This window comes from Crocodylus siamensis, chromosome 7 (assembly GCF_052110815.1).
Source record: "Crocodylus siamensis isolate JL-2025a chromosome 7, ASM5211081v1, whole genome shotgun sequence".
In the NCBI taxonomy this organism is placed as follows: domain Eukaryota; kingdom Metazoa; phylum Chordata; order Crocodylia; family Crocodylidae; genus Crocodylus; species Crocodylus siamensis.
Window position 1 is genome coordinate 26,889,100 of NC_143401.1, and position 16,938 is coordinate 26,906,037.

Here is a 16,938-nt window from a genome sequence, read left to right on the forward strand (position 1 = left end):
CTGTAATAACACTAATTCAGATCATAACCCAAATTGAGAGAGTCTGGTTTTATCTCATCTTCTTCATAGTGAATCTCTGCCTGCTTAACTAGGAAATCCATAATATTTTTATATGAATTGGGCCAAATGTTTCATTTTCAGCTTAGAGTTTGCATGGATTTTCAGTCTGCAAAATCATTTAGTATAATGTTGTTATTTATTACACTTAAGAATAGTGGGAAAAAGTGATCTTATGATACTTTATGAGCAGGTATTAGTATTTTTGACAGTAAATAGAAATTATACAATTAAAAGATTAATAAAAGAAAGCCATTTCATATTTGCGGGAAATTAAATCAAAACTGCCTACAAGGAATGATGATTTAAGGAAGCTATCTAAAGCAGCTGTCTACAGAGAATGGGTAGTCTTCAGGATCCTTCTAAGCTATGTGGTCATCAGAATGAAATATTTTGTTAAGCAGGTTGTAAGGTTTTAGTGGTTGTGGACCCATGAGAATAGGTGTTGGTTCTTTTTATGAAATGGTCTGCAGAATGAGATGTTTGATTAAACTAGTAAGATTTGATGAAGGGTACGTGCACATCAGGGCAGAGGTAAGGAATATGTAAAATTCCACATAGGTCCTACTTAATTTAATTTTGGAAAGTAAAGGATTATCAAAAGTTGGCTTGAGAGGAGGAATACAAAGCACTATGGACAGGATTTTAGTGTTGAAAGTATGATGCATATTGCCACATATCTTAAAAAATAGGGTGCATTTTAGAGCAGAGCTCCTCAGGATAACATGCCAGGTGAAAAAACATACATTACATAAAATCATGAATCTGATATAGTCCAAAGTTTAGCACATGTAACTACAGGTAAAAGATTATGTGCATTTTCATGTAGAAAGTTAATGTTAAGGGGATACAATTGTAGTACTGAAATCTAAATCAGTTAATTTTTTTCCCCTCCAAGCAGTGAGTCAAGTTTTTTTTTCCATTTTATAATTTACAATGCATCTTTCCTGGTGAGAGTCAAGCACATTGAAAATCAGATGGTGAGAAGCTCCTCATTTCCTTTTTAGCTGAGGGATGCCATTCTCCATTTCTCTGCAAGTATTCCCCTTTTCCTTTCAAGAGCATATTGGCAAAACCAGCTAGCAGGATAGAGACATTATCTTTGTACTGAAGCCATTTTTAAAAAAAAAGGTTAATTATTGAGTTCAAATCAAGAACAGGGATGGATGGCTGAAGAAGCTGATACCAGGATGCAGAACCTTTTACTTCCAAATCTGGCCCAAACTGGTAACAATATATTGACTCAGGAGAAATAATTTGCCAGCTAAAATGGAGTTCTTCACAAAACCTTGAAGAAAACCTATGTGGTAGTCCCTTTAAATGCTGTTCTTTCCACCAAGAGAAACTGGAGAAGTCACAACATACCTATGCTATACCAGTGCAATTCCTTATGTGACTTCCTGTATAGTTCTTCCTGTCCCTAACTATGCTTCTGTGTGATCTTTTCCCATCCCTGATCCTTTGGTTCCCTCTCACCCTTTACATCTCTATACAGGTGAGCCATTTGGGGTAGGCACTGTATCATTATGTGTCTAGCACAAAAGAGGGCCCAGGCCTCCTTTGCATTATTGCAGTACATCCCAGTATCTAGAAAAAAATTGGTTCCCTCCTAACTTGCCAAAAGCTGCTGCTTGTGCCATAATTTAAATAGGCATCTCTTTAACATGGGGGTTTCAATCGTATTTTTCACATTCTTTTCATTTAATAGCCAATGTGGTGTTATTACTTGCTTTTGTTGAATTCTTCTTTGACTCAAAGGTTCAAAACAGCAGCTTTAGGACCCTCTTCAGAAAGATTATTGGCTTTGTTACGTTGGTGCCCTTCATTATTAATTTGTCATTGCCCTGAAATTTTTATGCCATTAACACAGTTTTCTTCTGATGAAATATTAATATTTGCACATTTGTAAATTGTTTCCTGGCAGGCCCACAGAGTGGAGCAATGGGAATGTTGGAAGATTATGAAGTGAGGAGACCTGGTTTATAGTCCCAACTCCACTACAAATTTTAAACCAGACTTGTCTCGTTTTAGGCAAATCACCTCAATGCTCCATCTGTTTGTTTCCTTCATCTGCAAAATAGAAATAATGAAATCTCTTTAAAGCATGTGGAGATCTACACTTTCTTTAAGTTTTTTTTTTTTTATTATTATTAACTGTTCCTAAATGCACACGTACAGGTGCGAACTTTGCCAGTGTTTATCATGCTGCACTAATTAAATCTGTAGATGCACCCACTGAGAGGTTTATGCATTACAGTTCTCAGTTCTGGCAAACTTATTTCCTGTTTAGAAAGTGCATGTCATCCTTTGTTTCAACACATGAATTTTCTGAAGATTAAAATAATGAAAATTACAGTTAGACCTATAGCTAGTCTCAAACCAAAACCCTGAATTCAGCTCCAGGCCTAGGCCCATTTCAAGTTCAAGTTCTTTTTTCTTTTTTTTAAAGATACTTAAATACTTACTACTTTGTGCCTCTATGCTTTACATATTTTAAAAGGATCTTACAAGTGTCCAGTAACCCTCAACCTCATTTTCAGATAGGTTAATTAGATCTTTGTTTTACAGATGAGGAAACTGAGGCAGAAATTAATTTGCCAAGATAACATAAGGAGCTTCTGTCAGAATTGGGTTTAGAGTTGATTCTGAGATTTGTCATTACCTGAAACTGCTGTTTTTCAATAGTTAACTGAGAATGACTACTGAGAGCTTAGGTGTCCTTGTATGGAGCATTTATAGTAACCAGCACAGTGCAGTGGAAGTCATAATTATGAAGTAGGGTTTTCAGAGACAGCTATGAAAAAGATATGGTCTTGTTCAATTAATATACACTGGAACAACAAACTCTACATTATAAAAATCTACAAATCTACTGAATTCAACTAACTTTAAAAAGTAAAATCAGTCATGTTAATATCAACAAAAAGCACTACTGCTGATGGACATGGTGATCAATTTTATTTTCTTTAGTAGGAGATAGCTGAGCAGTTCAGACCTAGCACATGAAAATAATTATGTGATCATTCACCCCTGTTGTTTATAGGGTTCTTGATTTCGTAGCTATTAGTTACAATTCTAAAGGGCTGCACATGACATCACACAAAGTGAAGTATATCAAACATCTCAATTTTACTGCTAAAAATCTATTAACCTTTTCGCTACTCACTAGACAATATGTGATCTGCAAGTCCTTCTGTATTGCAGCACTTTCAGAAACACCTGATTATTCTCTTCACTTAGAATTGCTGAATGAGAATGTCTTCTCAATGATTTCAGTCCTGTTTGAGTGGCAGCAATCACAGAAGGCCTTGTTGAAAATGATGCAGTCTTTTATTTCTGTTTGGCATCCCTCAGCCAGGAAGTTAGTACAGGAGGTTTCCGATTACCGGCTGAGAGCATCCAAGGGGCAGCATTACAGACTTCAAAAGCCTGCACATCTTTCATTTTTTGTACATGTATAAAAATCTTCTCTCTCCCACCTCCCAACCATCTACTTGATTTTAACATATTTTTTTTCATCTTTATTCTGTTCACTTGATTTGATGATTAAACAAGGCACCTTTTATCTTTTCCCCTTTTTTCTCATCAGTGTGTTTCTATTTTTGATAATGAAGCAGACACATTTATATAGACAAGTAGACAATTTAAAGTAATTCAGCATAGTTAATTTGATACCAGCAACATATAAATAGAGATACAATGGAAGGAAGTATACTTAGTGCATTTCTTTACATTAGGATGGAAGGTAGAGCTATAAGTAATAGCTCTTTATCCAACATAAAATTTCAAAATGGCTCAGAGGCGTATAACTGCTGCAGCTGTTGCAGACTTTGTAATGGCATATTAGCTCTCTGACTCACAGTGATTTTCTTTTGCTGCTTTTTTTTTTTGGCCAAAAGATTCTGGCAGCAACTACAATTCCAGTAGTAATCTCAGTAAGAAAACAATTGTTAATAATATATGGGTGGTAAAGGTTCTGGTGCTGGAACCCAGGAAAGAGATGGGGAAACACAAAAGTTTAACTCTTTTCTAACTGTAGCATCAGAAATAATACCTGCTCATAGGACCCACTTTGCACATTACACTTTTATCTGAGGTAGTATTCTCACTTGTTCTGAACTGCTGTTTTTCTCTCCTTTTTTCCCCACTTGGTGAAACAAGTTTCATTTATATATGGATCGGGGTCTGTAACAATACTCAGACATTATGGCTGCTTACAGACATTGAAAAAAACAAAAAACAAAATGGTGCTTTACTTTAAAATTGGTGTGCTCCCACGATGAGCCCAGCACATGCCCAGAAGAGGTATCATGTTAACTGGACACAGCTCACCCAGTGTCTGTATAAATCAGATGCTTTAATGGGGCTTTTTGGGTGCTTTTATCTAAAAGCTGATTGAATCAGCTACTAGGTAAAAGCTCCAAAAGCCCCACTGAAATATCCAATCTATACAGACACTGCAGAGTAGGTTGAACTAATGCACTACTTTTTCCGTAAAGCACGTTTTTGTTTTTAAACATCTGTAAACAGCCTAAATGATGTAACATCTAAACCCACAGACCTCTTCTAATTAAGGTAATTCTGGGTTTTCCAGTACTTATAGAAAAATTAAAGAAGGTCACTATTTCTTTGATAATCTAGCTGTCCCGTTGATAGTAGCCATGCTCTCTTTTGTAATAAACATAAATGGGTATATCCTTCTTTAGAGACAGCAGTGATGATTCTCAGGCTCTCTGCAGAGGCTATTCAGCTTGTGACCAGTGTTTATTGATCTTGCATCTGAAAAGCTGAACAGATGTATACTCCTGCTCAGAATCCTCCTTCAGAAGCACCTCTCATGCTTATCAAGGGGCAGATTATTTTTAAGCCCTGTGCTTCCCATGAAGCATCCTTAAACATGACTCCAACTTTAGAATTTTATCATATACTTATTGTTTCAAAAGATATGCTGATGTTTTCCTTCTCTTTCTTTGTTGCCTTCCAAGTTCTCATTTGTCCCTTTTTAAAGTGCTAAAAAATATTTCTAGAACTATATTCCTCCCCTGCTGCTCCCTGAATACTACTGGAAATTACTAGTTTTTATAAAGGTGTAGGAGATTGTATTGTTTTGACACAATAGAACATGGCACCATCTGACCTGAAAAGAAAGCCAACTTAAACTCAGTTGCAAGAAAAGTCTGGATGTTCTATGCTGTAACTATTGGTAATTGTTTCAAAGTGGATTGATTGAAAAAATGTATATCCTCATCACTAGTTGCAATAACCATACCCTTGCCATTCAAGAAAATATATAGTGGCATAGCCTCAACTAAAGGAAACTGGCAGAGGTCCTAAAGCATTTGTCCTATAGAGTATACCTCCATTCTTTCTTAAATGTCAGAGTGCTACATGTACCCTGATGATGTTTCATAGAAATCTTGTTTTAAAGGACCTATCTGGATGTAAAATCAGTATACTGCCCATCTTAACTGCTCTTGAGCTGATCTTGAGCTGAGCTTCCATATTATGTACCTTCCTTCTTTGTTATACCATATTTACTCAATTCCAAGACTAGGCTTTTCCCCATTCAATATGTGTAAGGAAAAGCTTCATCTTAGAATTGAGTATCAGACTCAGCAGAGAAGTGCCACCTGGGGTCTGAGTAGGAATGTGACTTGGCTTCCTGCAAGGAGCAGTGCCTTGGGGCTCTGTAGCCCATAGGAGCCTCTGTGGTCCCTTCTTTCCCCCCACCTCAGCCACGTACTGCTACTGTGTCCTGGCCATTACCTGCCTAACAGCTGCTTGCCTTGCAGATAGGCTAGTGCTGCGTGGTCCTGGGCAGGACAGGAATGGGTGGTGAAACTACAATGGAGCTGCGGAGTTGGGGAGAGGAGATATGTGGCGGTCTGTGCTGAGACGGGGAGGCAAGGCAGGTGGGGACAAGGCTGGAGATGGGTTGGGGTAGAGATGGCATGATTAGAGGCATCAGAGTGTGGGGGTGAGTAGGAGCCCCTAGTGTGGGGGCATCACGGAGACACTGGGGATACCGGGCAGGAAGTAGGAGTGCCTGGGAAGGGGGACCTGCCTGCACATCTAAGCCTGGCATCCCACACTGTCACTCACAGAAGCTGGCACACTCGACTGCCCCCATCCCAGTGGTAAACTCCTTCCTTTAAAAGCTAGCATGCAGCATGCCAGTCTGCATACAAGAAAGCATTCCAACGGGCGCTACTGTGCTGTCAGGGAATACCTCAGCCTTTATCTACTCTATTAACAAGAGGAACGGGAACAGCTAGAAATACCTTCTTAGGCACTGGGCTGTGACGCCCCTCCACACAGAACTGACTCATGCCTTTACTCCGCTTCCTAGGGAGTTTTCCCCCTGCCTTCCACCATGCCCCCACCATGAAAACCCTCCAGCACATGTTTAACATCTTGAGGTGAATGGGACTAGTCAAGGACTGAAACTCATCCATGAACTTTTGGAAGATCTGGATAAAAAAAACATTGAATCCTTTTTTCCTGCACTCTGCATGTTTCTACAAAGCCGGGCAAAATAGGGTCTGGTGTGGATGTTGTCCACTGTAACATCTAATATAGATTAATTTTCCATATGTGGAATCTAATTATTGGCGGGGGTCAAATTAAATTCAAGGGCATTTTGAATTTAGGTAAATATAGTAGCCTGTGATCACCATGACTACATTTATGGTATCACACCCATCTACCTGGTTTAGATTTATCATAGGTCTTGAATAGTACTAATTTGTCATGTTAAAATGTATGATCTGCTATTACTTTATTTCCTTTGAGGACAGCAGAGGTAATAAAATGAACACACAATGTAGATAAAATATATAGGTGAAGTACACATGTAGGAAAGCAAAATCATATTGCTGTGCTTTTAAGTGCTGCATAATTAGTTGGGTTTGATATAAGAAAACACCTACCAAGAAGTATGCCATTGAGTTAATGATAAGTGTATAATGCCTTTGTTATATTTCAGACATGGCAATCAAAAAACCGCTGTCCTTTCTAATCCTTAAGACAGATGCCATTTCCAGGCCTGAAACTGAAAGAGTTGAAAATGTGGCAGAACTCACAGAGATATTTAATAAAAACCTCTCCCCCTACTCAAAGACAAGTTTAACTTTCATACAGTGATGAGCCTCTTACAAGAAAGGCACAGGAAAGGAACTCATGGTGCTCTTGACAAAAATATCATTAGCAACCAGGTTTCTATATAAGTGCAAGTTACCGTTTTCCATAAAAAAGAAAGGGGCCTAAGCGCGCGCCTGTACACACACACACACACGTCTGATTTTCAGAAGTGCTGAGCACCAGCACTGAAGTCAGAGGTGCTCAGCACCTTTGAAGGGCACAATGCAAACAAAGGGAGCAGCCAGCCAGATTGCAAACTGGGAATAGACAGTTTTGTTATTTACGTGTAACTAACACAATGAGTGAGGGTGAAGAAAACAGTGTTATGTGCATGTAGGAATTAATCCAAGTGGAAGAAGGCTGTTGGTACTGGCTAGAGGAGGATTTCCTGAAAGAAGCAGGTGTTTTCTTTTTTCTGTCATAGTTTACAACATCTGTAGACAATTTCCGAGTACAGGTACATGTGCGATACCTGTATAAGCCAATGTGACCCTCCCCCTCATGCCCCCAGGTGCCTTTTTTATTTCTTAGAAATTGTTTTACACAGATTGTCTATTCTGGGAAACAGTACATTAAAATGTCTATTTCAGGGATATGTTTTTGAAGCATCCAGCACAAAAATAGTGTATCATCAGAATAGTAAAACTTAAATTATCTAAACCTCATCTAACAAAAAGCTCACTTACACAAAATGACATTGCATCTAGCAGTGTGCATTTTTTACATTAAAAAACTCTTATCTGCATTCTTAATTACAGCACTATATTCTTTCTTTCTGTTGCCTTTAGATGAGTTGGGTTTATGTCACTAGCATTTAATTGCAGAAAACAAGGTAAAATGTAAGTGTATGTAAAAAGATGGAAAGTTATACAACCATTAAAGGAGAATTAGTTGGAAAGAGAGCAGCCTAAATGATTATACTGGAGAAAAAGAGGAAGCCCCTGAGTAGGTGATCCTAATCTTTACTTTCCAGGAAACAATATAAATGGAAGAAAATAATAATGCCAAACTCTTAGAAATTGGTGGTAGAGAGACCAGTAACCCAAAGCTAGGAAAAGAAAACTTGAGGATAAAGTGTAGAAGTTTGAAACAGAATGAATTATTTGGACAAACTGTGCATTTCAGGAGATATAGAGGAGGCACCATTCAAGAAGTGGTTTGGGAATCGTACAGTGAGCAAGCAGTTCTATCAATTGCAGACTCAAGTGTGGAAGGATCCCAGTGGCCTTTTGTTGCCTTTTCTCCTATGAATGAATCCTCAAAAGGTTTTGGTGAGATAATCCACTTGGATTTAAAAAAGGTATCTCTATACAGAGCAACTATTCCATTCATGTGGCTTCAGTGCATTTATGGAATGAGATGAATCCATCAGCCTATTCCTTTGTCATAGCAAGGTGGTCAGTAAAGTTTCAGGAAATTAAGGTGGAAAATGCAAATGTGGCTTTATTTATTTATTCATTCACCTGGTCTTCCCTGGTAGCTATAGAAGACTCTTGACTTCTACAGTAAGAACTGCCTCAGGAATTGTCAGTGTTCTGTCCCCTACCCTCTTTACCCTCCTTTATTTTGTTTACCCAGGCAAAACGATGAGAGCAGCATGGAGCAACATTGCACAAAGTAATTGAGTTATATGGCATACAGCGAACTGTTTCCCCCTCCAAGGATTTTTGGGGACACATTAGTTTGTGTACCTCCTGCGTTTGTTATCTTGTGTAATTATAGAAGATGCATTCAAGTGCAAGAGTATCACTGTTGTCCTGCTGTTTTATCATTTCTTTATGAGTTGATGTTGGTTTCAGCTATGAAATGCAAATTTGGTTTACATTGTTGTTTTTGCCTATATAAAGGTTAAAATACATATTATGGACAATATTGTTGGTGCTGCTTTTTGAAAGGCCTTTGTCAGCTTATTTCAGGAATACATAGTTTTAAATGTTGTATAGTACTTTGAGTTTTATGTTAGCCTACACAAATTAAATTTATTCCAGCCTGCAATTTGTTACCATTTGAGGAATAATTTGATTAAGTCATCATCAATTCTTGACACCACCCAAAAAAACAACCCTGGATGTACTGAGAATAATACATTGTTTTGCTTACATTCATCATGGCAAACAGAACATACAGGACAGGTACAGACATTACACTTTTACTAGTATAAGTGGTCGGAAACTGGTCTATACTCATAAGACAACAAAAGTTCTGCACATGTAGCTAGACTGGTTTAAAAACAGCAGAACGCAATCTAAGATTTAACCCCTTTACCAAAGCGTATGTATTCTGTTTTCTACCAATATAAACTACACTGCTTACAGAAAATGGTGTAACTTAGATTGATTCCACCTCCTGCTTTTTGAATGTCTGAACCTAGCCATAATCATAATGTTCTAAAAGTGCAAAGTGTTAATGGATACTGATAGCAATGGAGAGGCTAATGAATCCTGAATTTGGAGGATGTTTTTATTTACTCATGAACAAATAATTTTCTATTATTGGTTATAAAATGTTTCAGAATTTAACCAGCCACAGCAGTAGCATAATGAGGGGTAGGTGACTGGAGCACCAGCCTGGGGTGTCGAAAAACAAGGAGATGCAAGAACTGCAGGCCAATGGCCTGGGAGCTGTCATCACCACTACCCAAGGCACAAAGCCTGGTTATTACACCTCTGAAACACAATACAATTAGCCTTAGCCTAGATTATAAAAAGCCCCACTTAAATACTGAGGTGCTAACAACAATAAAATGCATTCAAGAGTATAAACGGTTTTAAGATAGCAAGGGTGTTCCAGAATACACACAATACTTGCTACTAAAGGAAGTTGTCTTCTTTTTATTGTTATCTTTTTAGTTTATCTTCCCTTTCCTGTGTAAACTGCTCAGTGTTGTTCCAAAAGAGGGTGTGTGTTAACTTTAGTGACAGAATGTTACACACATTAAACAGCTCTGTACACAGTTTCCATACAGTGTGAATTTCCACATACTTTTAAGGACTGCTTTTTGCCAGAATGGGGATGCAAATAAAGCTTTATAATTGTTAAACTAGTTCCATGAATTTTGAGGCTGTACAGTAATAAACTTACTGTGAAGTGAAATACAAATATGTTATAGATGAAAGTGGGAGGGTTATAAATATATATCTAATTTGAAGGGTGGAAATGGCTTTTTGTGAAAGGAAATATTATGTTATAGACAACAATGGGAAACGGTTATGACAAGTTTAGTTGCTTAAGAGGGAAAATGAGTGCATAATGCTGAAAGTTTATCAAAACTGAAAGAACTACTGATGTGAAATTGAGCCTCCTAAGAAAATTCTGTTCTGTCGCTGTTTTGCTTTGCTGTTGTCGCATGTCATGCATGAATGAAAATGCTGCATTCTCCGGGGAGCTTTAAAGCCTCTGTGTAGGTTGTTTATTTCCTTAATCCCTCCTTCTTCTTGATTCTTAATGTCACATATAAAATGGAAAGCCTGTAAATATAGTGATTGTTGTACTGATTATCACCTGCATTGGGAAACGCCCTGCCTGGCTTTGGTAACCCTAGCAGTCTCCACATGTTACAGCTGCTTAGATTTTAACTTGACTACTTTATCAGATATGTGAAGCTCAGTATGAGGTGCCCTAGGGCAGCACAGATGGGGACTGCTTGTTTCCTTTTCTCACTCTTATTGTGAATAGACAGTAAAAGGTCTTCCTCGCTTTTGTCTGGTTAATTTACTTTGAACTGTCCCTACTATTTGGGACCTGCCTCACATTTCTCACCATTCTACAAACCCAAGCTGCAATCCCCAAACTCACATTCTGAGCTTCACTATCTTTTGTATTTGAAGGCTATAGTGTTAGAATTGTACTTTAAAAGGTGTGATGCAGAGAGATGCTGCTTCATAGGAAGTTGCAGGATCAAGCCCAGAATCCCTGAGACAAAGTGTTCAAGGATTATTTTGATGGTTTCATTGACGCGGGTGGAGGAAAGAAAGATTGCTGTTGCTCTGTGATGCCTTCAAATGTCTTTTGATCAGAGATACTTTTCAGGAAAATGCATGGTTTTATAAACCAGCTACCATCACTCATGTAGCTGTAGGGGTAGCAGACCAGAATAAAAGATATAGTTATAGGATGGAAAATCAGAAGATAAGATTTTTCAAGTAGTATGCAAGTGCTTTTGTATAGTTTGTGGAAGGGCCAAGCTTGGATGTACTATATGAGGATGCTCAGGTACAGAAAATTAGGATGAATTTTCTAAAGTCTCTGTTTTATTAAGGAAATAAAAAAGCTGTTAGCTGGAATAGTTTGCCTTTTGCACATTGATATGTAAGAGCACATTGATATCCAGTTTCCTGGCCAAACAATAGTTTAACATGGATGTTAATGTCTTGTTGCACTGGGGCATTAATGAAGGCCCCTTAGGATAGATCAGTATAGCTTCCTATTTCGATTGCGTGACTAAAAACTGTTGTTAAAAAATAATCTGGCTACAATATATACAATTTGCTTTCATATTCTAAACATAGCCTATCACTCCCCTATTTTTCTCATTTTTTTTCTTTTTCTGTGTCTAGTCCTATATTATCCTATTCTGATTATATTGCAGTTCACTGTAAGTGCATCACTATAGCCAAGGCTTGTTAGGCTCCTTTTTCATATGAGCATGGGGTTTGTTAATCACATGCTGGTTTAGGAAAACACTGCATGATATTTTTGAACCCTATACTCTTCCTCGACAGCCTAGCTAACAAATGTCATTGACTGTGATGTACAAGAAGGAATTCTATTGTAAGTAAATTGTCAAAGTGGCTAACCTTGCCCGCACCCAATTGTCAGGACTGTGATTCAGTTTTTCTGTCAACATCAGCTAAGGCTAACCCGGTCAGGCTTATGCTTCTGCAGTGAGAAGCCTGAGGAGTTGTGCTTTTCAGCTTATCACATTTTATTAACCTCAATTTACTGTTGTAATAATCAATTGTACCCAATTCAAATTCCTATATTGGTAAAAAAAATCACAGATTTTTTACGTTCACATATGTGTATTTTCTGTCCAGTGCATTGCTTTAAAATGAAGTATGACCAAAAAGTGTCTTAAGGATACAGACAGTATGCCTACGCACACTCCCTTAAGTAGTTGTTCTAGTTTAGCTGGATTAACTGTCTGTTCCAGTTTAAATGCAATCCATCTATTAATATTACTAGGTAAAGTTCATTTGGAAGAATATTTATCTGTAAAGAAGAAGATGTATGGGGAAATAACATTGCTACCATTCTTTCTGCCTCTGCTTTCATTTAAAAACAAAAGATATAATAGGAGCAATTACTATAAATAAGAAACGAGGACACTCTCATAGCTTGATGTTTCTTCAGTTCTTTGACGAAGGGAACATAGTTAGACTGCCTGAAGCTGTGATTAAGACATCAGGCATTAAAATGCCCATCTGATTCTGCCACAAAGGTTTGATCACATTTTGTTAAAATAGCATGTAATCCTTTTTTCTAATGCATAGTAGATGGCAATTTTTTTTTAATAGCTTAATAACCTGTGTACCCTGAGGTATAATGCACAAGTAGTGGACAGGATGTGTTTTTAATTAAGAATGTGTCTTAAGGAAAAGTGTCTTGGTTTGAAATAGTAGCCTCCACTTGTTAAAGTCCTATAACCAGAAGTAAGTTTTCTAGCTTGGAGAAAAACATGCATTACACCTTCTCATTTGAACTTGTGGAGTGTGTTGACATTATCCTGCTGTCTTGCTGGCGGGGGGAGCCTTTTGGTGCAAGTATCAAAACTGAACAACTGTATATGGGTATATTGAGATAATTGTGTAAAAAGAAGACTGCCTGAATGAGTTTCAAAATGTGTTATTTCTTCATTATCTAGCACTTTATAATTAACTGTTCTTTTTTTATTATTTCAGGAAGCTGCCACTTTTGCTAGAGAGCAAGGCTTTGAGGTGAGTTAACCCACAATTGCACACTAAACAGATCCTAAAGGTTTTTTTCTTGCTGATAATGAAGTTCTTTTGGACAATGATTGATGTGCTATTATACTCTCCAAGCCTCGCAGCGGTTACCATGGAAACTTGGCAGTCGTCATGGTTTCTTTGTTCTGCCAGCTCAGTGTTATGACGCACTCTGCTAGGTCTGCACCCAACATCGCCTACAGATGTTATTTATTGAATTCTGAAAAGCCTCTTGGGAAGCCGAGAGGTTGGGCACGGTTTCAAGCTGCCTCTGCAGATATGGGACCTGTCATTTTGTTCAGTTAAAAAGCTACCTCATTAGCTGCATTACACTCCATAAGGATTCACTGCTAAAGCAGTGGTGAAGCAAGACTAAATAGTGAAATATAACACCGTTTAAATAACTTAAACCCTGCCACATGCAGATTATCATTATGCAAATGACTTTTAGACAGGTTGTATATAAAATTGTTAGCAACTGATTGATGTAAGCCCTGCTTCTACAAACAGCCTTTTAGGAGAGTGGTGAGGATTTTTGTTTCAAAACATAGACAAGTTGGTGTTTTCCATCTGTGTTCTCAAAAATGTACACTCCCCTTTCAACTAACACTTGCTTTCTTGAAGTAAACATGGCTGATTTTACAATGATTTTCAGAGCTTTTGATGTTGACTTGATCATCTTTATATATTAATTTGAGTGTCTAAGCCTTTTCAGTAGTTTCTCATCAGTTAAATTTAGACAACTTGATCAGGAGAGCTATCAATTATAGGTTTATGGTACTATCTACAAATATGCAGATCTTAAATACCATAATTAATATGACAACAACTGTACTAATTTTACTGATTATGATCCTACTGAAATCTAAATTGCAGAACAGAGGTCATGTTAATCCCTTTGTGTAAGTGTTCATGAGAATCAAACTCATCTTAAATGGTATGTTTGCAGTGCAAATGTATGGCTAAGGGGGTTGACTCTTTAGCTCCCATTTCATTAATAATGGGTACAGCACAGTTTGGACCCCATATATTAATTTTAGAGCATGCCACTTTTCTGTGGAATGATTATATGCAGAACATAAGGGACAAAATTACAGATTTTGGTTGCCCAAATTTGGTTTCTTTAAGACCATTCCCTCAATGCCATCAGTGTTTTGGATATTAAAACTGTGGGCTGCCCCATTTCATTTTAGGAATCATAAATTCTGTTGGCCGCTGTGTAGAAATCTAGACTTTTTATCACTGTCAGTTTTCATTTGTATAATCTGTATTGTTAGCATAAAAATACACTTTCAGTTTATTCTGTCAAATGAATTAATTTCACAGATGGTTCCAAATATATCATATAGCATAACAAATTATTGGGACCTGGTAGTAGCTAGACAATAAAAAAGGGAGGAAGTAATGTATTAAGCATACCCATTCTATATTTTTATTGCCCCCTTGAGCTAAAGACTTTGAATGTGCCTGGTTTAAATTCAGTCCTAGTGACAAACTGCTTTTGCTGGTGTCTGCTAACCACCATCATATTAACCTTTCCATTAGTGCTTGCTTAGAGATTCTAGCACAGTTTCTTCTTAACATCCTCAATCTGCCACATTTGATTACAGCATATCAGTAAAGTGCAAAATGATTATGATCTTATCTCTTATTACCCCCTTGCTTGGCAACAACTTGCATGTTAGGTTTGCTGACAGAGATGTATCAGATTTGATAAGTGTCCATTGTATTGTTTCTTTCTTTATGACTTGAAATAGAATCCCAACACCAATAAGGGATATTAAGGGAAAGTGAACTATCCTCAGTTAGATGTTTCATTAATAATAAAATGTAATGCATATTTGAGAGCCAAACTGGAATAAGATGCACCAAGATGCTGCTATTTTAGAACGCCCTCAGAACTTGCTTTGGATAGCACAGAGTAATTTGGACATACTTGCTGGAAGGTTTTGTACTGTTACTAAAGTACAGTGTAAACTAAAAAGGTTTAAAAACATGTCTAATACAAAAAGAAATGCATGAACTATCTGTAAGCATGCCATAATATGTGGAAAAATTAGTATTGTTTAGCTACTAAAAAAGGTCAAACCCAACCCAATATATGACATTCTAACTATTTGGTTTCTTTGTGAATTTTTAATATTTAAAAAAAAGAAGAAGAAATTCTTAATCTCCAAAATGGATTCAGTAATTTTCAGTGTGAAGAGACAACTCACAGAGTACTGGAAAGTAAGAGAAGAACTGGAGCTGGGCAAAGCAAAAAGCAAGAGTGTTTTTTTTTCAAGTAGGTGATAGAAAATTGTCGGTACCTGATTTAAATGACAATCTATTAGGAATTTTAAATTAAGATACTTTACCTAAAATTTTCAAAAGGTTCTTTTAGCATTGAAAATTAGTTTAACCAGAATTTTTCATATCTGCTGCAATTCTAGCTCCAAATTATTAAAACCATTTGCTACTTCTGTTAGACCTAGTGCTTTTATACATACATATACACGCATACACTGAAGAAAAAGAAATGCAATGAAGTTATTCTTAAGACAGTTACACTTACACAAGGAAATACCATGTGCCTTTGAGCAAGAGGCAGGGGAGGATCCCTACCTCTGTGATACAAATATCAAAAATGTTGATAAGAAAGATTATGCTTGAAGGATGTTTTGGATGCCTCCCAGTTCTAGTTCCTCACATAGATGTTCTTCCATCACAATTAAAGAAAACTTCAAATGGTTTTTCATCCATCACTGTATTCTAAGGTCACTATTTCCTCCCCTTATCTCCTGACCCACATTCATTTATAGTAATTGTAGGTAGAAAGTTATGTCTAATGTTCATTCTGTGCCAGAAGCACATCTGTACCTCCTTACTCTGTGAAATGTCTTGCTCTATGAAGAAATTTGCTAAATGAGTGTGTGCTCCCTCTGAAGTCAGTGCTTTATCCAATAGTGATCATAGCTTCATGCGTAGCTCTAAAATCTCATTCCACAGGCAATGGTAGCTCCATATTCTGGCAAGCTAAATGGTTCGTTGGAGTGTGGTTCAGAGAACATAAAGATTGAATTACTGTTTGTTGGTCCTGTGTAAAGACTGACAATGTCCTAAAAATCATTAAACTTAGCAAGTATTATACCTTCATAGAATAATTTAGGGTTCAGCTCTGATCTTAGAATCAGATATGAATAGGGTATATAATAAAATGGGGTAACATGATTCTTGGAGGCTGACAACAACCTTTACACACAACAGCTATTCTCTATAGATAATGCAGACATTTAAAAACACATATTTTCCACTCTGGAACATTTTTGGAAACTCTACCAGCTGTCAAGAGGAATTGATAATGCAGAGCCAGCTAAAGAGCTCCCACTCTGGATCACCTAGACAGCATACTCCACTAGCAGGAGGTCATTCTTTAAACTTGTGTAACGTGTTTACTATGCTGGTCTAAATAATACTTTTAACATGATCTTAGAAGTTTGTACTGAATTAGAAAGCTACAGCAAGCTGTGGAATTGTACCACTGCACAAAGACACTTAAATGGTCATTCAGGCACAGCTCAACCACTTGCTTATTTGGTTCATTGGTAGCATTAATACTTAATTGGTTCAACACCAGAATGGAAACTACTACACACATCTACCAACTGACTAAACATTAGAAAGGAACATATTTTTTGAAATGGTAAATCTAAGTAAAGAAGTCCAAAGGTCAAAAGTGAGGAAATGAAAATCTTTAGAGCCAGTTTGATAGCTGCTTAAGCATTATAGAAATGCTAGTGAAGATAAGCATATGCCA

At 37.2% G+C, this 16,938-nt stretch overlaps 1 protein-coding gene across 4 annotated transcripts in view; it reads left to right on the forward strand.

Moving 5' to 3' along the window:
• Positions 1-16,938, forward strand: part of ADK (adenosine kinase) — a 577,699-nt gene that overhangs the window by 483,748 nt on the left and 77,013 nt on the right. For all 4 annotated transcript variants that reach the window (XM_090058441.1, XM_090058442.1, XM_090058440.1 and 1 more), the window contains one exon: positions 13,098-13,133. In XM_090058441.1, coding sequence (XP_089914567.1) covers positions 13,098-13,133 — 36 coding nt within the window. The remainder of the gene's footprint in view (positions 1-13,097; positions 13,134-16,938) is intronic.